The sequence below is a fragment of the Sebastes fasciatus genome, chromosome 13, assembly GCF_043250625.1.
Source record: "Sebastes fasciatus isolate fSebFas1 chromosome 13, fSebFas1.pri, whole genome shotgun sequence".
NCBI lineage: Eukaryota > Metazoa > Chordata > Actinopteri > Perciformes > Sebastidae > Sebastes > Sebastes fasciatus.
In genome coordinates, this window is record NC_133807.1 from 7,548,453 (window position 1) to 7,570,629 (window position 22,177).

The 22,177-nt window shown below is 41.7% G+C and overlaps 1 protein-coding gene across 1 annotated transcript in view; it reads right to left on the reverse strand.

Moving 5' to 3' along the window:
• Positions 1–1,871: 1,871 nt before the first annotated feature.
• Positions 1,872–22,177, reverse strand: part of mgat5b (alpha-1,6-mannosylglycoprotein 6-beta-N-acetylglucosaminyltransferase B) — a 66,441-nt gene continuing 46,135 nt past the window's right edge. Inside the window, exons 10-18 of the mRNA XM_074655226.1 lie at positions 20,094–20,227; positions 18,955–19,085; positions 16,171–16,176; positions 14,123–14,278; positions 13,807–13,953; positions 13,569–13,685; positions 10,307–10,381; positions 4,777–5,042; positions 1,872–3,205 (exon numbers count right to left, since the gene is read on the reverse strand). Of these exons, the coding sequence (XP_074511327.1) occupies positions 3,007–3,205; positions 4,777–5,042; positions 10,307–10,381; positions 13,569–13,685; positions 13,807–13,953; positions 14,123–14,278; positions 16,171–16,176; positions 18,955–19,085; positions 20,094–20,227 (1,231 nt within the window). The 3' untranslated portion in view covers positions 1,872–3,006. The remainder of the gene's footprint in view (positions 3,206–4,776; positions 5,043–10,306; positions 10,382–13,568; positions 13,686–13,806; positions 13,954–14,122; positions 14,279–16,170; positions 16,177–18,954; positions 19,086–20,093; positions 20,228–22,177) is intronic.

Genomic DNA, 22,177 nt, shown 5'->3' on the forward strand with positions numbered 1-22,177 from the left:
GGAACAAAATCCACAGTCCCACACGGTGCCGAAATGAATTCTAAAGGCTGATATGAGGCTTCAGCAGTCTGAGGTAGATAAATCACACAGGTATTTGTTACTGTTCCTCTGCAGCAGCAGCTCAGCGAGAAAACACAGTCTGGGGAAATGTACTGAAAAGATGAGAACTGGAAGATGTCTCTCTCATTTGTTTGACTTCAACTGCTAAAGTCTCATATTAGCTTCAGCTCAAGTTTAGAATTCATTTGCACAGAATGAGGTCATGTTGGGCATCAATTACAGCTGAATTGTGTTACAGTAGGAAGGAATCTCTTCATATTCAGTACGAAGAGGAACAATAACAGCAACCAAAAACTGTTTCAATCATAGACTGTATATAAGAAGTGGACGTAGTCACTGTGATGTCACCCATTGGTCTGTGGACTGCCGTTTTGAAGTCTTGAGTTTGAGATTTTGTCCGTTGTCTTCTTCGTTTTTGGCCGTTGCCATCTTGGTTTTTTGGAAGCTGAAGTGACCTTGAGAGGGTGGAGCCAAGTAGCCAACCAGGAAGTTAGCATCACCCTGGTTCTCTCTACAAAAGGCCAATGGGATTTTTCCATTGGCTTTTGGATTATTGCAGAAAATAAGCTCTGTGGTAAACAAACATTTATGATACTTACACGTTTTGTTCAGCAAGATAATCTTCACAAATGAACACCACTTTTATGATTTTTGAAGTGTGAATGCAATCGCCAGAAGTAAAAAGCTAACGTTATGCTATAAACAAACTACACCGCGCTCGCATCAGCACTAGTATAGACAACGAGGCTGTAAAGACTGACTTGTCGGCGTGATGACGTTTAGTAGTCTCATTTAGCCACTTGCTAGCAACCGCCTTTTTAAAGACATATAAAAGCTTTAAAGGGCTTGTTTGTAACTTTTTAAGCGTATAAATGTACCGGGTCGGGACACATGCGCGCTCGCATATGCGGGTTCGCGTGTGGCCGGAGCCTCGTCTCCTCTTGCCTGCTTGCCTTCACTCAGACAGCGCGCGCGTCCTCGCTGTCTCGCTCCACCTCTAGACGTGAATGCGCGCTCACTCCACACTGCAGAAGAGTTAGTTTAGCTCTGAGAATATCTAGTGAATGTACAGTGGACGTTTGTGCTGCAGCTCCTCCAGACCAACAGAGGTTTCCGTGTCTTGTGAAGTGACGGAGCTCTGCAACGAAAAACTTTATCGTCTCGTTACCAACCGGGTGCCGGTGTCTCCCTGTTCACTCCGGCTGCGGGCGGAGAGAGCAGGGAGATTCGCTGCAAAGCCCCGCTGCTGAAGCCTGCACTCAGCCTGCACTGAAGCAGGAAAAGCCAACACTAGGATCAGCAGTGATTCATGGAGAGACCTTTGTCTGGTCAGCTAACATTACTGCCAAGCAGCTGAAATATAGAGTGATATTGTGCTTTTAGCTGACGTGTGTCGCCTCACTGTTTTGAGCGATGCTCGTTCAGGTATATTTAGAGCGAGCAAGCGCGAGCCCGGCGCTGACTTTCGTTGAATTTACGGCCACAGGTGTCGCTGCTAACAAGCATTTCTGAAAGTTACAAATAGTCCCTTTAAAGATCACAAGTGGGATATTTATTGATTTATTTTTTATCTGAGAACAAAACGTTAAAATCTCTTCAGCTTGTGTTAACCGCAGACCTTATTTCAGGCATCAAACTAAAAATCCATTAAAAAACCCCATTGACTTCCAGATGAGGGAACCGGCATGCTAACTCATTTCCAGTTTTAGTACTCATTCCTGTAGCTCTACATAAGACATTTTTAGGTGACCAAAATGTTACATATAACTTTCATGAAGTTAAAGCACACTGTGAAATGGTACCACTGTGTTCATTATTTCCAATGGCTTTTCGCTGCGCATCAACGGATGTGATGTGCACTGAACCCACCAAGCGAACGCAGCGCAAATCGCGTTCTGTGTAAAAGGCCCAGAAGACGAAAACACCTTTCACCATCCTTTCAGATATATTTGATCAAATGTGAACCTATACTTTAAACCTTGTGCCCCTATCTGCCTTCCAACAGTAATGTAGTAATTTTATCAGCTGCTACCAGACATCAGTCACTCAGTGATGCTGCAGCTCATCTCTGTATAGAAGGTTGGTGTCTGCCTCTGTAATTCTCACAGTTGCTTCTGCTGTTAAAGAAAGTATATGTTTATGTACAAAAGACAACACAATATTAATTTCTATAAGGGCTGGAGTAAAAACGATGCTGAAGAATTGTCACCTTGTATCCGAAGACTGCTTTATAAACAAATGAGTCTGAGCCAGCTCTGCACATAAATCACAATCTGAAGGAAGTAATTAGGATATTTACCCACACTTTGCTTTGTGAAATTGTCCATAAAAGATTGATGATATCTTATAACTTAGAAAGAATTTTACAATCTAAAAGCAAATTAATTATTCATTATAATAATTCCCACCCATGCCCAAACTGTTTTTTCTCCCTGTATTTTATTAAAACAACACTTATGTACAAATATATTCATTACAGGACATGTAAAATAGTACATCTCAACATGGTGTAAATGGCTTTGGGTGCATCTAGTACAAATATCCAAACTCCACTATGATACTGTAGGTATTCACACAACACGGAGTAAACACACTTGTGAAGTTCAAGCATTTGCAATATTTTTTCTTTTTTTTATCAAAGCTTTCCTTTTGATTGCTCATGATTTCTTTACTAATCTAACTGATCCATCAAATGACACGTTTCATTGTGACCTTTGTAAAGACTGTGGTCCTAATGCAGCCATGTAAACCTTTAAACTGAGGCTTCAAACCCACCACATTCAAAGTACAATCATGCAGTTCCCTGAGAGGTAAAACCATCTTACAATTTTGGCAGCCAGTCCTTGTTCAGAGGTAAAGGAGTAGAGTTTATGTAATACAGCATTTCACCGTAGACTCTCCTTTCTTCGGTTAGAAAAAAGTCTCCATCCACAGATCCTCCTCTGGTCATAGGCAGTCTCTGCACAGCGCCACCTGCCCGTTACGATAGTCTCTGCAGGGGCAAAGGCGCTGGTATTTGGCACTGGAGCCGGCACAGCTGAACAGCAGCGGATCCTGCTGCAGGCCACATTCGGCGTGCTCTGCTGAGAAGGCAGGGAAGAGGTGGTTCGTCTCGGACTCCACCCCGTCACACTGGAGGTCCAGCCTGGAAACAGACACAGGGGAGGTAAGGAGGAGGGCACAGATTAGGATGCAACTTAAAGGTTATACATTATTATTCCACTAATAAATCACACTAATATAATTCATATTAATGTGACAGGGCTGCATCTCGAGCCTCAAGGAATGAAGGGAGATATGACAGGGAAAGGGTGAGCTAGTGTCTTCTTCTGTAGTTTGTGCTGCTGCATCATTTTGAAGTGCAAATGAGCCGTGACTCTGTGGAGAGGGAAACTTAGTTAGTCCAATTTATTGTTTTGCAGAATGAGCATTTCAAGAAGTTCAAATTAATCAAGACGTAGTCAATAGTATGGATGGTGCATTGGGCAAGAACACAGTTTAAAAGTTCTCTATACGATATCCAGAGCATTATTATAGCAGCAAACAACTATTTGTTATGTAAAGATATAGAGGACTAATGTCTACCTGAGCAGAGAATGAAGTCGCTCTCCCTCTATGTGTTGTAATCTGAGCTTCTCCACATTTTGTTGACATCGCCGGGCCGACCGCACATGCTTTAAGTGCATGTTTGTGCATGTGAGCGTGCCCAACTGACTAGCTCATGGCCGCCACTCTCCACTGCTCTCATACGGCGGTAACAGTTGATAACGCCGTCCCGACATTGCGGGAGCGTAGCGCCCACCCTGCGGTTCCCCCCAAGGGTTAACACACTTAGCTCTGTCAGCACTGCTGCTGTTGTTTTCACTGTTAGCGCTCTTAGCACCGTTAGTTACGAGCCGCCGGCTCAGTTGTCACCATGTTGAGAGCCATGCGGAGGCAATAGAAATGCTCCCAATCTCACATACAGCACCTTTAGGAGCCGCTACACATGTTGCATCTAAAAATGCGTGGAAAACGCCAGCCGTGCCAAGGTGCTTCGGTGGCTGCACTACTGATGCAGTAGTTACTAAGCAACCAAAACCTTCGTGCTGCGATGACGATAATGAAGTTGCGGTAATATAGCAGTAAAAGCCTCACTGATTAAACTAAACAAAGTCAAAACAAAGATAAATGGATTTCCAGCACCATAAATCCCTTAGGTAAAATAGTCCGTGGGACAGATCATAAAGATCTGGGTAACCGTACCCTAAAATTATTAACTTCTCCTCCATATTTACCATAGACTGAGATTTACGGGAGAAAGAAAAGTTATCTGCCGGCTGTGATTGGTTGCTCCTCATCACATGACATGTGGTGCACGCTGCAGCGTTCCAAATGTTGAACTGTGTTCTTCTCGGGGCGCAGCTGTTGCGCCCTGAAAAATAGGCGCCTGAGAACGCTTGTGCGTCGCAACAGCGAGTTTCATTTTGTATTGGAAAAGGGTCAATGTATATCAAAATCATGTGTATGAAGTTAAAATGCAAATGTACATCCAAAGATCATTTAAAGCATTTCAAAATCTCAACTATTTTGTCTAAAAAGATATTTTTTACTCCGATACATTCTGATTAATTAAAATTCAGTGCAGTGTTATTTTTCTATATGCATAGATAGGAGCAAATGAAAAAACTGTGCCAAATTGTGCGTAGTGAATTAACAAATCATCCGTCATCTTACGCGCTGAAGGCCTCCTTAATGTTGATGAAGCGATACAAGGCAGGTTCGCAGATGAGTCCTGCACTCTGGCACGCCGTCACACACGACTGGCCCTCCAGCGAAGCCAGAAGGCGCAGCGCGCTGAGCGGTGGCCAGGATGTGTAGGAGCTGGCGTTGGAGGCCCATGTTAGGATGCTGGAGTTGGCCAGGAGGATGAAAGGACTGGCGGGGCCGCTCAGCCAAGACGAGTTTACCGGAGGAAACGGAGCTTCAGGGGAACAAAAGTCCTGCAGGTGCAAAGATAAAGTGACCCAGATCAGTAATATGTTCAGTGTTATATTGTTAACACTTTGACCCGTCAGCTAAAATAAACTCGACACTCCACTACAGAGCAGCGACAAATTACACATTCAGCTCTGCAACACATGCGTCTGGACAGCTGATGGAGGAAATAATAAAAGAACCGTTACGATACAAAAGGTGATTATCAGAGCTGACAAGTCCTCGTCAATCTTCCAGGAAATGATATGAATACAGTTATGCCACCCAATAACAAATGATGGTTTGGAGGCAGAATTAGACTCTGGTGAGAGCCCTGATTAGATTCCCCCTCCAGCTGGGACTATTCATAAGACCTAGGTAATAACATTTCTCTGACATGTCCCACTGGCCTCCAGACCCCTTTATTAAAACAGGCTCCCAGCGCCCGCAGGCAATAACTATGCTTCCAATCTCTCCATCTCTGCTGCATTTCCACTCCTAAACACAGACAACATCTGTGACACACACACACACTAACACACATTCATACAGTACAGCTCATCAAGAATGTAACGAGGCATGGAAAGGGGCAAGGTTAAGAGGCAGATATGGATAGCAGGGGTGTGTGGAGATGCTACTATTTGTAATTATACTGTTTTTTTTTATTCATCCAGTTTATTTCTATGTGTGCATGTATTTGGTTTTGTATTTGGAGCTTGTGAGAAAATTCCCAGAATTCTTAGTTTTATTTTCTCTGGTAATCATTAACCCAGGCATATACATCTATACTGTATGTGATTATAGCAACTTTATAATGATGTCTTTTTGATAACACTATGAGTCCAGCCGACTAGACTGCTATCAGATTATTAAATGTGCCTTATCAGTGGTTATCATCCTCATAGATATGGGTCAGTAGGACCCTGCTACACCCACTATAATAATAAATCAAGCTTTTACATCGGCTATTAGCATTTATCCCATTTCACTGGAGCCACCATTTAATGTCGATCTGTCATATACTGGGGAATGGTGACATCATCGGCAGGTTTCATGTTCATCCAATCACGTATCTCAGATTTATGTTTGTCTAGTTGGATCAATCTCCTGCTGTGAGGGACAGCTGGTCATTGTCATTCTGTACCACTACATGCCAATGGATGACACACCCACAGCCCGTCACGACAAATCGTCCTCGCTAATTGTTTTCCACAAACATCTCTGTCTCTTTCCTCTCTAAATGTGTGTTTGACCTCCACCAAACGAGAAATGTCCATCAAGTGATTTTTCAGTTGAATGCTCTCTCCCCAGTTATAAGGACACAACAAAAACAAATGCTAATAGGACAGGTAGAAGTGTGAAATGTTTACCGGGGAAGAGACTGAGCTGCCATAAGAGTGGGTTGTATAAGGGTTAGAGTGGGACTGGAGCTCTGCCAGTGGCTGGAGGTGAGAGGAAGTCATTGTGGGAGATAACGAGGGCGACAGTCAGCCAGACGGTAGAAAAAAAACGAGGAGTTGTATGTGTCTTGAGAAGTTAGAAATCAAATTGGAAAAGTTGGAAATGGTGGAAGAGAAGGTTAAGAAGAGTGGAAGAAAAGAGAGGGAGGAGAGTCTGTTGGGAGGCTGACAATGTACATGCCAGGAGGACGGTCACAGTCTCAGTCAGTCACAGCACATTGAGTATGCGTATGCGTGTGTGTGAGAGCCTGGGAAGAGATGGTGTCAGAGCAGAGGCTAACACATTTCTTTAACCTGTCACTGTCAGACACTATACCAACTATCACAACATGATGGATGAACCAGAGGACAACATCTGTAAATAGACCGTACAGAAATGTGTGTCTGTGTGTCTGTGTGTGTGTGTGTGTGTGTGTGTGTGTGTGTGTGTGTGTGTGTGTGTGTGTGTGTGTGTGTGTGTGCGTGTATACGTGTGTGTGTGTGTATTTTATTTTTGGTTGTACTACTGTCTGAGTACTCACCCTGGATTTCAGTAAAATGAACAATATCATCATATCTTAATTATTGATGAATTCTCATTTTGATGTGCGTAAAAGGTTGGATAATAAGTCCATATTTATGTATGAGCATTACTTTTGTCTTTCATCACCTTCCTCGAGGACCATCATTAAGAAATATTAGTCACCGCGTTAGTCTATTACGCTTGGAGCTGCCGCCTGCAAAGAATTTAATATCTGACCCAGGAAGTGTAGCCGGGGGAATAAATACTGTGGCGAAGAAATCCCAGAAAGGGAACTTCTTAAATAAAATAGTTTAATATAATGGACATATGAATGCTTTAATGAGAGGAGACCTTGTGCAGTTGTAAAAATACAGTTGCCGTTTCAGTTCTTAAAGCTATTATCATCAGTCATTTAATCCAACATTTCTTGGAACTTGTGAAAACCTTTGTTTGAATTCCTCCCAACACAGGCTGAAATCAAATCAGACACCACCGCACATTTAAGCAGGTGCGGTGTGTGCATCTGTTCCAAGAGATGACAAATGATAAACGACTAAAAATGAATCACAAACACTTGAGAAAATAAATGGATTGGCTCAAGAACAAGGATCCGACATGCCACAGCCAATTAATTCCCCTCTCCTGTCAACAAAGAAGCTGAGGAGACTCACAATCAAGACTGACCTCATGAGCACAGGTCCATGGTGCTTAAATGTCATTACTTCCTTCCCCCATTCATATTCTACCCTTGTATTGTGTTGACTACCATCAAAACATGTTATTGAAATGGAGAAACTGAAAATTGATTTGAGGAGAAGGCCAGGAGAGTCAGGAGTGACACATGTGTTCACCCGGTTCCACATGAAGTGTCTGGTCCACACTAGAAAGAGTCTAAGGAAGCAAAGCCAGTACATCTGGGCTAGAACAGCTGTTTCAGTAATTTGAGACAATTAATTGTTTTTTCTAAGGGTTAAATAATCTGTGCTAAAACTGCAGATCAATCAGTCACAAATTATATAAATGAATACTCAACGTTAAGTTTGAGTGACCCTGTGTCAGCTGAAGAAAAGTACGCAAGCCAAAGAATCTCCTCATGCCACTCCTATATATAATCTACGTCTCCTCATACAATGGTTTGTATGATATCTTATGAAAAGTTATTCCTCATTTTTCGTGCCTTTTCCCACGAATGTTTAGCAACATGTGTCAATTTCCGCTCATTATGTACATACACTCTTTTCAAAATAAACTTCCGTCTTCACAGGAAACAACTTGATTAGGTTTAGGCAACCAAACTACTTAGTTAGGTTTAGGAAAAGATTGTGGTTTGGGTTAAAATAACTACGGAAGTTACGTATTATTATTATTATGTAGGTTATATACAAATTACAGTGCATTACTTTTCGTAGGTATAGCTACGAACGGTGTATGAGAACAGCCTGGTTTAATGTGTGTCTCCACATGCGTACATATGCTCAGCACAGTACATTACAAACACCTGTATTTTTGCTAAAATATGACAGATATGTATGTACTGTATATGACAGAATATGACAGCGTCTAAATCACAGCTTCCATTTGTAGCTATTGTGGTCAGCTATCTACATTTGTTTCATGTGTTTGCTTATATTTGTTGTAACAAATGCAACATATACTTTAAAGGGTCCCTGTGGAGTTTCTGGCCACTATTAAGCCTACAGTATGGAGCAATGTTTCTATGTGTGGGTCCCTGTTTTGTTTGTTCTTATGTGAGGCGATATGTGTTCCAGCCATTCCACTGACTAGTAAACATGGATGAAAGCAATGCAGGTTTCAAACTTTTAAGACGAACCAGGCTTTGCAAATGTTTAATGAGGAAGAAAGAGCACATCCAGGCAAAGATACTCAGGTGCAAGAAAAAAAAAACTAACTGCAGGGCACAAAGGATGTAAAAAGGCATTCAACACGTCTGCCAGACCTCAAGGGAAACACACAATGCGTCGTGGTGAGAAACGCTGAATGTAAATAGAAACTTTTGTTTGTTTAGCGGAAAACTCCACATGGTACCGTAAAGGGGATTTAATATTGTTATTTGTTATTGTTAATATTTATTGTTACATTAGGCATTGATAGCCTACAGTTTATTTTCAGGCCCGTTCAAATTTTAGAAATGCACTGAAACCACTGCAAAGCTGTGGCTAAGTAACTTATCTGCACTACTGACGTGACTGTGCTTGTAAACTGCACTATACTGTATTAAGCTATAGCGTAATTATAATTTCAACTACAGTAAAATATTATTATTATTTATAGGGCTGTCAATCGATTCAAATATTTAATAATGATTAATCACACGATTGTCCATAGTTAATCATGATTAATTGCAAATTAATCACGCATTTTTTATCTGTTCAAAAAGGGTGATTTGTCATGTACTCTTATCAACATGGGAGTGAGTAAATATAATTGCTTTATGCAAATGTATGTATATATTTATTATTGGAAATTAATTAACAACACAAAACAATGACAGATATTGTCCAGAAACCCTCTCAGGTACTGCATTTAGCATAAAAAAGATGCTCAACTCATAACATAGCAAACTGCAGCCCAACAGGCAACAACAGCTGTCAGTGTGTCAGTGTGCTGACTTGACTATGACTTTCCTCAAACTGCATGTGATTATCATAAAGTGGGCATGTCTGTAAAGGGGAGACTCGTGGGTACCCATAGAACCTATTTTCATTCACATATCTTGAGGTCTGAAGTCAAGGGACCCCTTTGAAAATGGCCATGCCAGTTTTTCCTCACCAAAATGTAGCCAAAGTTTGGAGCGTTATTTAGTGTCCTCCTATACAAGCTAGTATGACATGGTTGATACCAATTGATTCATCAGTTTTTTTAGTTTCATATGATGCCAGTATCTTCACTCTAGCTTTAAAACGGAGCCCGCTACAACCCTAAAAATCGCAAGTTGCGTTAATGCGTTAAAAAAAACAGAGTTTAACGTTAAAACGAGTTTGCGTTAACGTGTTACAGTAAGTTAGACAGCCCTAATTATTTATTAACTAAGCTGAAATAGTTTCAGTGACATTTACTGCACTGCACTAGTCTATTATAAACACAGGTTACTCGAGGGTGTTACCACATGCAACAGCTACAGTAGTTGAGTCAGACACAAGTAGCTGAACAATTCATCTCGTTTCTATTTCTATGATCTGTTCACACCAATAAACTGCAACCAACCTGATCTGTTGGGAGGCAACACATGCACCTACAAATAACTTATATTACATGATTTTGACCTTACCCAGCATGCCTGCTGATTCGGCTGAGATCTGAGACCCACCTGATTCTGGACGTAGGCGTGAACTCTTTCAAGCATCCCCTCACAGGTGTACTCGTAGGGCAGGAAGGGCTCCACCTGCAAACACAGGTGTGCACACAGATGAAGAAACAGTGGGGGAAGAGTGTGTCTGTGCATGTGTGTGTGTGTGTATGTGTGTGTGCGTCCACAGAACCGAGCCACTGTAATTACAGGAACAGAGCATCTGATAGTTAATCAAAGCTGACATATTCATTAGCGTAATTGTGAGAGGCTTATATCATGCCACAAGCCACACATTAAAATCAATGACCTAATACATCACAGGTGACAGCTTTGAAAATTGATTTCATTATTTTTAGTGACGACTACATCAATACGTCAAACAACGGATTAAAGTGACAGCGGACCACAGGTCATCCAGTGGTGAGGGGGCTGATGTTTCTGTGCATTTTGGGGTCCTTTGGGTGCAGTTATCAGTGTCGCTGTTAAGGCCTGTCACTCATTGTGTGACTCTTTGACGACAGGAAGTGGATTCAAAATCACAGAAACACTGATCAATAGCTTTTCCTTTTCTTTCTAGTGCTTTATGCTCACAGTGTCGTAGAGAACACGCCAACGGGAGGACACACTTTTGACGGTGGTGTAGAAAAAAGACTACAAGGAGGTTTATATTACTGTAATAGCTGCATTTTGAAACCTACTCTATTTTGATGACATCAATAATTTTTAAATATACCAGGACACATTCTGTCAGGATCCTCGGTGCAGAATGTGAAATGCACAATGAATGCAGCTAAAGTGAGATCTTATTGTTTACTATCAGGCCACTAAAGCACTCAGGCTTTTCAAATTGATAAATGGTTCCTTTTAGTGTTGTGTTGCTTTTAGCACTCTCTTATTACTTTATTTCATCTGAGTTTAATGAAATGTATCTGGCACTTCATCAGATATTCCGCAATGCAATTTGCCTTTCGGGCATCTTTATATAATAGAATCTGAGAGGGAGAGGGAGAAAAATGCTTCATAGAGGGTGATTTGAATTCAGCAACGGAAAACATTTGTAAAATGACTGTGCAATTCGTATACCTAAACTGATTGCATTGCTTGGCCACAAAAATACGTGAGCAACATTCATTATTTCATGCCATCATCAGTGACGATAAAATGAAACGTCTTCTACGCTCGTGAGGTGAGTTATGCTGGGTGCAGCCATGTCCAGAAAAAAGGGACACAAACTCAGCTGGTGGGTAAGACCGAGCAGGTGTCTCAAACATTTTTTTAGTGCTTCTTTATCCGCTGCCTGTTTCCTCATTTCCATCATGCACTGTTGCCATGGTGCCATTAAAATCTGAGGCAACAGTGTGTCAGACCAGCAGGCAGCTCTTGAGCTCGCTGATAGAAGAAGCTATATCTAATATCAACAACATGAGCAGCAGCAACTACGAACAAACCGTATCTTAAAAATGTGTTAAGTTAAGAAGCTGAGCTTTGAATATATATACTGTAACAACGTATCTCATTAAACTTAAATATTGCATTACATATGCTGAACTCCTATTATCCAAATGCTAAATAAGTTAAAGGAATGGTTCATCATTTTGGGAAATGTACTTATTTGCTGTTTTACCAAGAGTTAGATGAGGAAATCGACACCTTTCTCATGTTTGTGCAGTAAATATGAAGCTACAGCCAGCAGTCCGTTAGCTTAGCTTAGCACAAAGACTGGAAACAGCTAGCCTGGCTCTGTCTGAAGGTAATAAAATCCACCTACCAGCACCTCTAAAGCTCACTAATTAACACGTTATATCTTCTTTGTTTAATTAGTACAAACACCAAAGTGTAACCCAAGTGACCAGTTGCCAGGCAACCAGCGGAGGCAGGAAGTTACCATACTGTCCAACATACTGTACAACGTGTTAATTAGTGAGCTTTAGAGGTGCTGGTAGGGGGCTGATCACACTGAGACACGTCGCTACAGGTGCGGTTGTTTCAAAAACGCCTTGGCAAAGCGCGTCGTGCGAAACAGCGGTGCGCCTGTGGAGCGGGGCTGTGTGCTTGCAACCGGGTGATCAAATGTGATTAACGGGAAAATGTGGTCTCTCTCTCTCTCAAAGACAGTAGCCTACACAGTAGCCAAGTGGGACATTGATGAGCGCTGGGACGTTGACGAGCGGTGCGACTCCGCGCCTGGTGCTGAAAAGTTGAGGATAAAGTTTTATGCACGTCTAAAAAACACAAAAAAAAACAAGACATGCAGCGAAGAGAAGAGCGCAGGCCAGGCGCTCCCTACAATAGGAAAACAATGGTTTTGCGGGTGATGCATTTCTAGCCATGTGTCTCGGTGTTTTCAGCCCTGTAGGCGGATGCACAGAGCCAGGCTAGCGGTTGCGTACGTATGAGGTGTATCAATCAATCTTCTCATCTTACCCTCAGTAAAAAAAAGCAAACAAGGGTCTCTCCCAAAATGTCACACTTTTTTATGCTCTAGTATTTAGTAGTATTTTATCTTTACTAGTGATAATTTATCAATCAACCACAATGACAAATGATGTGCACTTTTTTTCAACTGTGTCTAGATCAAATACATATGTACATATCAGGTATGTGAGTGAAGATCATGGGAAATGAAGCTGCCCTTACTTTCATTTAATCTTTTAAATCTTAGATTAAACTTGCCCAGTCAGCCTTTGTGATTAGCCTTGTTTTTCCTTCCCCCAGGATCCACTTTTTAAGCACTTACCAAGCGCAACAACTGGTACTTAATTTTGCCTCTATCAGCAGGAAACACAAGGTCTATTTAACACACCTGGCAGGTAGAGGCACACATGCATCTTGGCACCGCGAGGGGCTTTGGCTGCGACTCGGTGTTGTTCTGGCGACAGATTGAGCGCAGCGTGATTGATTAATATGATCTGCTGCGGACAATACTTACGGCCTGTGGGGCTGGCCTCTGGAAGGTTGCCATTTAAACCCAGGTGTGGGGGGCGCAGTTTACCTACTGAGCCGCTCAATATCTCAAGCAATTAGCAGCGCGGAGAGCGGAGAGGGAGCCAGCTAAGCATTTTGCTGTAATGCAGGAGGCCATGATTAAGAGCTCCATTAAAGGCTGAGGGCTTTAAAGTGGGTCAAAGCAGACTATAAAACGTGCAAGAGCACACTACTATGATTATTATCATCATGCAGCAGTGTAAAGTGTGCTGTGGTACTACAATATTAGAAGGCCATTATGTTGTTGAATGAGAAGAGCTGAGTTTGGATGGCAAGCACCAATAACTTAACATACATTGATCCTCATGATCTCACGGATGGTCGCATCGAACTCTTCAGAGTTATTGTAGTCGATAGTGATGACATGCGGCCTGCCAATATACTGCTCTGCATACGGATGCTGAGAGGACACCTGAGGAGGAATAAATGGGATATATTCACAATAAAACAACAATTGAAGTCTGTATACTCTATGCATATTTATTTACTATTATAGGTGCAGAGATGGCCAAGATAAAGACGGGTGAATCTACCTTCCTGGAGGTGGGCTTCCCTCTGAAGAAGTCATGATTGAGAGAGCTGTGAGGCGGATTAAACTTGGGCTGTAGGAAGATGCAGCCATTGGCTATGGCCTCCAAAGGTGCGGGACCTTCATAGGGGAAGCCAAACCCGATGAACAGCTTGACAGGAAAATAGAAAGGAGGAGAAGATCGTGAGTCTATACACTGAGCTGCTCATATCCAGGTCAACACTCAGCATAAAAACTTCAACTAAGCATTTCATTATGAGCCAGAATTTGTGTACGCTGAACATTTTCTAAGCTCTGGAAAGCCTCAGTGATGTTCCCACCTTGGCCTTTCTGAGGAGCTGCTGCAGCTCCTGCTGAGGCAGCAGACCGTGGTTCTTGACGAAGGCGGGCACCTCCGGGGGACGCTGCGTCTCATAGTACACCGTCCCGTGGATCTCCATGTAGCGGTGCAGAATGGCCAGGAACTTCTCCTTTCCCTTTGAGACATAACAGGCACAAGGTGAGTTAAACACTTAAAAAGGGACACTGTAAAGTGACTGCTTTATCATTGTAAACACTGCTACACAATGTGGGACGATTTTTTTCAGTGCACCAGAACCCTATTGGTTAGTTTTAGCCTTTGACTGCTCACTTTGTGTGGCATATAGTTGTTGTCCTCATAGACTGTATATAAGAAGTTGACGTAGTCACCGTGACGCCACCCATTGGTTTGTGGACTGCCGTTTCGAAGGCTCGAGTTTGGCTTTTTTTCCGAAGATATCTTGGTTTTTGGCCGTCGCCACCTTGTTTTTTTGCAACCAGAAGTGACACTGCTGAAGCTGAACAAGACATTTTTAGGCGACCAAAAAGGTTACGATTAACTTTAATGAACTGAAAACCCACTGTGAAAGAGTTAAAGTTGTAAGACGAAAACACGGACAACTCCCAGACCAGACAATGCCGTGGTAGCGACCTGTCAATCACAAGGTAGCCACACCGAAAAGCATGCCCTGCTTTATGGTCTGTTTGACTCTAAATTGGACCATAATTTACTAAATGAACATCATGTTGTATTGAAGAAGACTTGAAACTAGAGATTGAGACCATAAACTCATGTTTACAATGTTTACTGAGGTAATAAATCAAGTGAGAAGTAGCCTCATGATAATTTGACCTGCAGTTTCGAAAGATTATTTGGCAACTTTGAGAGAGATGTTATTGGTCTTATGTTGCTTTGAAAACTGACATATCAAAGAGCAGACATATATAATGTGTGAGCCATCTTTGAAGTAGCATTTGCCATGGTGATTTAGTTCAAAGTTAAAGCATTGCATTGCATTAAGCTAACCGTCTAGTTGGACTGCACAGACAGAATATTTGATGCAAGTTATGCTTGTATGCTTTTTATTGTTTTTTACTATAGTTACTTTACATACTGAAGTTTCCTCTGCAGCACTGACATCGCCATGAACAGTTAAATGAATTGAATAGATTCATCAGTATTACACACATCCACTCCTGAAAGGGCAGAGGAGAAAAACCCAGAGGTGTTGGGGAGGGCAAGAGTATCATCCCAGCCTGAGCAAACATATTGGCTAATGGAAATGAGGAAAGCAGATCTAATGAGCTGAGTCTGCTCTTGTTAGCACTGACATCATCATTTTGGTAACTATCTGGTAACTATCCAGTAGCTCTGAAGTTATGAAAGACTTAAATCAATGTATATCTTCTGTGTTGCCCTGCGGAGACAATTTGCTTGAATCATTTCACTGACGTAAAACTGAATTAGTTTACCTAAAAAAAAGTGTTTCTGGGGGATTGTTATGAATTATTCACTAATGCTATGTCTTCAAGGCATAAATCATTTATAAATGTCATCTGAGTGTTATTCCTCGTTTTTCATCTTGGGCCGTTTTAATGTCTTCGAGCATCATGGAGGTGAAATCACACTTTCTTCTACTTAAAGTGATATTCCTCCCAAAATTTCTTGAAAATCTAAATTTTGGATTTATGTGAGTTACAATGAATTACAACTGTGATCCATTTCTTTCGTGAAAAACAAAGTAGGACAAACCTTCTCAACTTCATTCATTAAGTTATCTAAATTATTATTTTTGTATTTTATGGTGCTCCTCTGTGTTACATTACAGAAGCTGTTCACATTTTAGTAATAGATCTAGATGTTGGGAGATATTTCACATATTTGAAGTCACTAAACAAGTCTGATATTTTAAAATATCTGTTTACTGAGCTGACATTCAAAAGTTAGAAATCCATACCAACACAACTGGAGTGGAATAGATTTTTTAGGCAACGAAAAGTGAAGCAGAAGTCTTTTTTTTTGGTATTCATAGAATCGATAATGCCAGTGAAAAGCAGGTGGACTTACTTGCAGCTGCGTGGATCCATCAATGATGCATCATGGGATGATGAATACAGAATAGAACAGTGTGAGAACAGAAGTATGAAGAGGAGGGAAGTGGAGTAGAGAGAGGGGCAGGTGTAGAGGAAAAGAGAGAATACGACATGAAGTATTAGTCATTTTTCCTCTCACAGGACCTTTACAGGTCCCAAATCTCTCATGTGGACCTCAAAAGGTTGGAGGAAGCGACTGCTCCCAACGAGGGGGGATTCATTGTCTGGAGAGACCCCGACACTACCGGCTTTTACATCGCACATCTGTCGGTTGCACAAATGTTACACTGCAGCTCGAGTTGTTCTGAGAAACAGTGAATGTTATGTCGGTGTAAGAACAAAGCTGCAGTCAGTGAAGTGAACCAAACCTTGTGGGAGGCTGCAGCACACTTCAAAGTTACAGTAAGAACGAAAAAACCTTGCCAGTAGCTCGAAGGGAAAATTTACTCTAAACAAAAACGATTGTTCCTCTACCATCGCACTTCAGGCCAGATTCCTGGTGGAGAAACTTGTTTGGAGGAAATGGAACATGTAGTGGGTGTTTCACAGTGCACATCGTGAAGGTTTGCTAAGGAAAGTGATGTTTTCCAAACTTTATATTTATCAGGATTTTATCAGTTTTAAAGAACCTCGTGAATGCAACAATTATAGCATATGCATTAAATCTGTCTATGTTTGAGTCAAATGTCATGCGTAGGGGTATAATGACTTCCATGAAACAGTGGTTTTGGGGGGGATGGGGGGCGAATAAGCTATTAGCAGTTCCTGTTTGCAATATACCCATAGATGTAGAGACAACTATCACTGGACTACTTCACGGGTAAGTTCTGGAGTTTTACGGAGCGTCTTTTTTTCTATGATTTATAAGTGGATTTATACAGTAGATGTGTATTCATGATGGAAATCGAATAATGGCATCCTCTGGAGGTGTATTCACACTAAATCTAAAAATATGTGTATAAAGTGTGTGTGTTCAGATTTGTCCAAGTTATGACTCCAAGAGGGAGCACCATTTTTGACTCAAATTCACCTCATGCACCTTTGCCTTGTAAGACATTTTACAATATGATATATGTTAGTGTTGTCCAAAATATCAAAGTATTGATACATATCAATACTGAATATTTGAAACGGTTTCAATACTCATTTTCACCAAAATTGATACATGGGTACCAGCTGAGCTTTCTGCTCTCTCTTCTCTCCGACAGCGAGTTGACACACACACACACACACACTGCTATTTATCCTTAAATAAAAATCTAAAATTGTATGCCCTTAATATTGGGTCAATTTTCCACCGTGGTATTGAAAATGGTTATCTAATATCGATACTTTTCAAGGTATTTCAGGAAATTCCAGTATCGTGACAACATGCACATGACATTTTGCAAGAGAAATGGGACACGCTCTCTCCTGAAAATCACCTCTTTTAGAGGTTTAGTCTGTTCTACTAAAAGGTGGTAAGAGGACATCTTAACGAGACTCATTAGAGTCACGTGAAACGATCCAAGAGGTAGTATGAAGCCTCTCATAAGAGCTGTGAAATGTCCTGTTGCTCCTCTATAACAGATCCATACTTATTTGCCTGTCTGAACCCGTAGTTACACAAGATGGCATCTAGGGTTGGGTATCGATCAAAATAACCCAGTACCAAGTAGTATTGAAACTTCTCCAGTCAAACGATACCTGCATTCTATCCATTTTGACCCAGATAAAAAAACAAAAACATGGTTTTGCTCGCAGCGAATCACCGCAAGCGTTTTTCCATTAAACGCGACGTGTGACACAGCTACAACCCATACAGTCTGTGGTGTGGTGAAGTCGAGCGTGGGTTATTTGACAGAGTTGGCAGCTCAGCGTGCCGAGATACCACCAAAATGTTCGAAAGTACGACACGGTATCAAAGGAAGTAGAACAAAAAGGTATTGAATGAGGTAGAGAGCAAAAAAAAGGTATCAAATCAAGTACTCTACTGGTATCGGTATCACTTTAAGTGTTCTGGTATTGCTAATGGTAATATAATAGTTTTAAATGATACCCAGCCCTAACGGCATCACACGTAACAGAATCATGTAGCGTTCTTTGTGTCTCTTAGGGTGCTTTCACAAGCCAACCGTTCTAATCAAACTATGGTGCGGTTCGTTTGGGCAGTTTTGAACGCAGTAATCATACTCTAGTGCGGTCCAAAACAACCGTTTCCAAGCGAACCAAAACGCAGGCTGCCAGTGCGGGCATTTGTTGAGATGGACACAGGTAAACGACAGGTTAACATGAAGTCCGATGTTTGCTTGACATCTGGGCTGAAGAGAACATACAGAATATGCTAAATAAGGTCCACCAAAATAGTGACCTTTATAAAGTCACTCGAGATAAACTGGAGGAGAAGGGATTCATGTGTACAGTAGATCAGTGCCGAGTCAACGTGTTAAAACTATCAGTCAGTCCTTGTATAAAAGTGGCAGCTCTAGAGATGAAAAAGATAAAATCGCTCCTTCGTATGCGTCCCTCAGCAAATATTTTTTTTAAAATTTGGTCTGCATTGATTTGTGCACTGTGAAACCGAACCAAACTAAAAAGAAAACAAACCAAAAGTATCAATTTGAATTCGTTTTAAAGTTACCAAATAACACAAAAGCATTATATGGTAGATTCAGTCGGTAGCTTTGAAACTGAACTGTCTCCTCTCACAAATTAGAAACAAGCAATAAAAAACGTGCTAAATTTATTTTTTTGCAGGGGTTATTTTTGCAATACTGACCTTCCACATGCTGGCTTCTTTACCGTACACAACAGCCATATTGTTAACCTTGTTCCGCTGAATGTTCAGTCTCTCCGTTTCATTCAGCTCCTCCGCCACAAAACCCATAAAAGAGTTATCTGGAGTGTGGGCTGCCAAGGACAAACAAAGCAATTGGCAACACAACGTTACAAGTCCAATTTCATGTCTCACAAAAAAAAGTGATTGAACTAAAGGACCTGCTGTGGAGATCCACACTCACTGCTGCGTATGTAGAGAATACAGAACAAAAGGAGAGCGGAGGGGATTCTGTAAAGCCGAAATTCATACGGTTTTATTATGAGAATGAATCAGTGTGGTAAAACGATGCCACTGCTAACTTCACCAGTTAAACAATAAAGTGTATTTGCATTCACATCAATTGTCTGGCTGACTTTCATTGCATACCAACAATGAGGTGAAACAACTTTCCAAAAGCGACACTCTTCTCCATCATCTTTTCTATAGTTTTTACCTTCAAAGACTTTTGGATTGCAGCTTTAATGTGCCACGGCTTACAACTTTCAGGGCACAAAACAACGCTATGAATGGTGGCGCACACAAAGGAAATCTACTCCAGCAGGGAGATGTCAAGTGGGAAGGAGAAAGAAACCGTATTTTCAGTCAATTTTCAAACCCGAGATGAAAAGCTGACAACTTTCACAGTGCCTGGCTTTGTGATAACAGCCAGTATTGTGGAAACAGCAGGGGCTGCTGATTGTTGCTGAATTAATCGGAGACTACACAAACAGCTGAAGTTTCTTCTGTCACCAATTTCACCAAATGCGCCGTGAAAGCTCGTTTTTTTGTACATTTCTCTGTGTGTTTGACTGGTGCTGTTTGGTCTCACAGCAGGTGGCTTTAGGCATCTGTTTGGGCACAGCTGTTCTGAACAATTTCTCTGACCCGTTTGTGGACCAAAGCCTCGTCTGTTACGGTCTGAGGATTGTATAAACCCGCACAATCTACTCGCACTCTCAATAACATAAACACAAATCAAAACACTTCATGTCTTTGATATGATCTGTGAGAACTCATGCAGACCATTTCCCATAAGCAGATGTACAACCTCAGTATAACCAAAGAGAAAATCTGTGTTAAAGAAATTAAAGCCCACATACGGAACATGGTCATGTACTGCTGGCCGTGAAGGTTCCAGTAGCCCCAGTTGGTCCTGTAGCCATGCAGAGTGGCGTACTCCTCGTGGTTGTACGCAGGCTCAGTGCCGAAGGTGTCAATCACTCTGATGTGGCACCTGGGACAAAGTATAAAAAATAGACAGCACTAAAATTAGATCAAAGTTATCTGTTGCTTTCAAATAATACAGTCTCCACCTGATTGAGCAACAAAAGGGAAAAATAATTCCACCTAGTTTGGTTTATTTCACCTAATGTAGCACATTATATATGCTTCCCTGAGAGCCAGACGAATCTGCGAGCTCATGTTTTATTTGCTCTGGCAGATGCGTCTGGTCCATAGACTGCATATAAGAAGTGGACATAGTCACAGTGACGTCACCCATTGATTTGTGGACTGACGTTTTGAAGCCTCGAGTTGGCTGTCACCATCTTGGTTTTTGCAACCAGAAGTGACACGAAAGGGGGGAGCAAAGTACAACTAAACGCTGAGTAAGACATTTTTAGGCGACCAAAGTGCTACAAAGTTCTAAGATGAAAACGCAGACAACTGCCAGACCGGACAATACTGTGGTAGCGACCTGTCAATCACAAGGTAGCCACGCCCTAAAGCATCCCCTGCTTTATGGTCTATTTGACTCTAAATGGGACCATAATTTACTAAATGAACATCATGCTGTATTGAAGAAGACTTGAAACTAGAGATTGAGACCATAAATTCATGTTTATAATGTTTACTGAGGTAATAAATCAAGTGAGAAGTAGGCTCATTTTCTCATAGACTTCTATACAATCAGACTTCTTTTTGCAACCAGAGGAGTCGCCCCCTGCTGGTCTATTAGAAAGAATACAAGTTTAAGGCACTTCAGCATTGGCTTCACATCTCAGACCTGGAGGTAGCCTACAGGTCTGGTCCTCCTCCGTTTTGGACAGATTTCCAGCAGCCTGAGCCTTGCCAGGCCAATCACAACCGTTTATCTAATACGGGGCGTGTTTGTGACTAAGACCGTAAAGAGGAGCATTGCTGAGGCATTTTCGAAAACAACCAAGATGGCTGCAGCTGATTATGGAACTTTATGTTGAAGCTGCTATCGTGTCAGCATTGAAAGAACTGGATGGTATATTTTTACTAAATGAACAATCAACTGCATTTAAAGCTGCAGTGTGTAGGATTTGGCGGCATCTAGCAGTGAGGTTGCAGATTGCAACCAACTGGATCTTCTCCCATGTGTCAAGCATGTAGAAGAACTAATAGATCCTAATAGATCCCCCAAAATGTTACATACTGGTCCTTTAAAGCTTTTCTTGAGAAGAAAGATGTGTTTGCTGTACTTCCAACAAGATTTGGCAAAAGTTTAATATACCAACTCATCTTTGCACGCTATAGTCTGCTAAGGCATTATTTTTTCCCACCCGCTTTGCGCCAAGTCCCGAGTTGTGATTGGCTCGTAATAATGTGCTCTGATTGGCCATCTTACACCAGGCAGACCTGGTCACTGGTCAATCAGTGTAACGTCACGTGTTGATAACGCTCCGTGGAAATCGAAAATGAACTGCAAGGTTCCAAGTCGTATTTGCGATTTGGTCTGGTGATGTCCGGCTACATATACAGTATGCAGAATCTGTCAACAACATGACAGCCATGTAAAATCACTTTCTCATTTTGAGCCATGAGAGCTAATCTCAGCACTATAGCTGTCTTGTTGTCAGAGTCCCGGTTTGTAAAGCTGTCAGCGGTGATGGATATCCATGTCTCCTGCCAGTCCCCCCCCTCACTGAGCAGAGCTTACACGGGCCTCAAGACGAGACATCGGAAGCTTAAATCACAGCCTTGTTTCACAGCCACCACAGGGCCCTCTGCTGGAACACATCATGACACAACCTGGACAAGTCTGAGATGAATTTGAGTCAAACAACTTGGACCAGTGTTGTTCTCTTAAGTGCATTTTAAGGAGATGCTAAACTCTCTTCCTGTGAGTGAGTCTCTTTGGATAAACTGGAAAATGCTTAAAATTCTCTCTGATAATATGAAAGCAACTCTTCAACAGGGAATAAATTACACTCCTTCG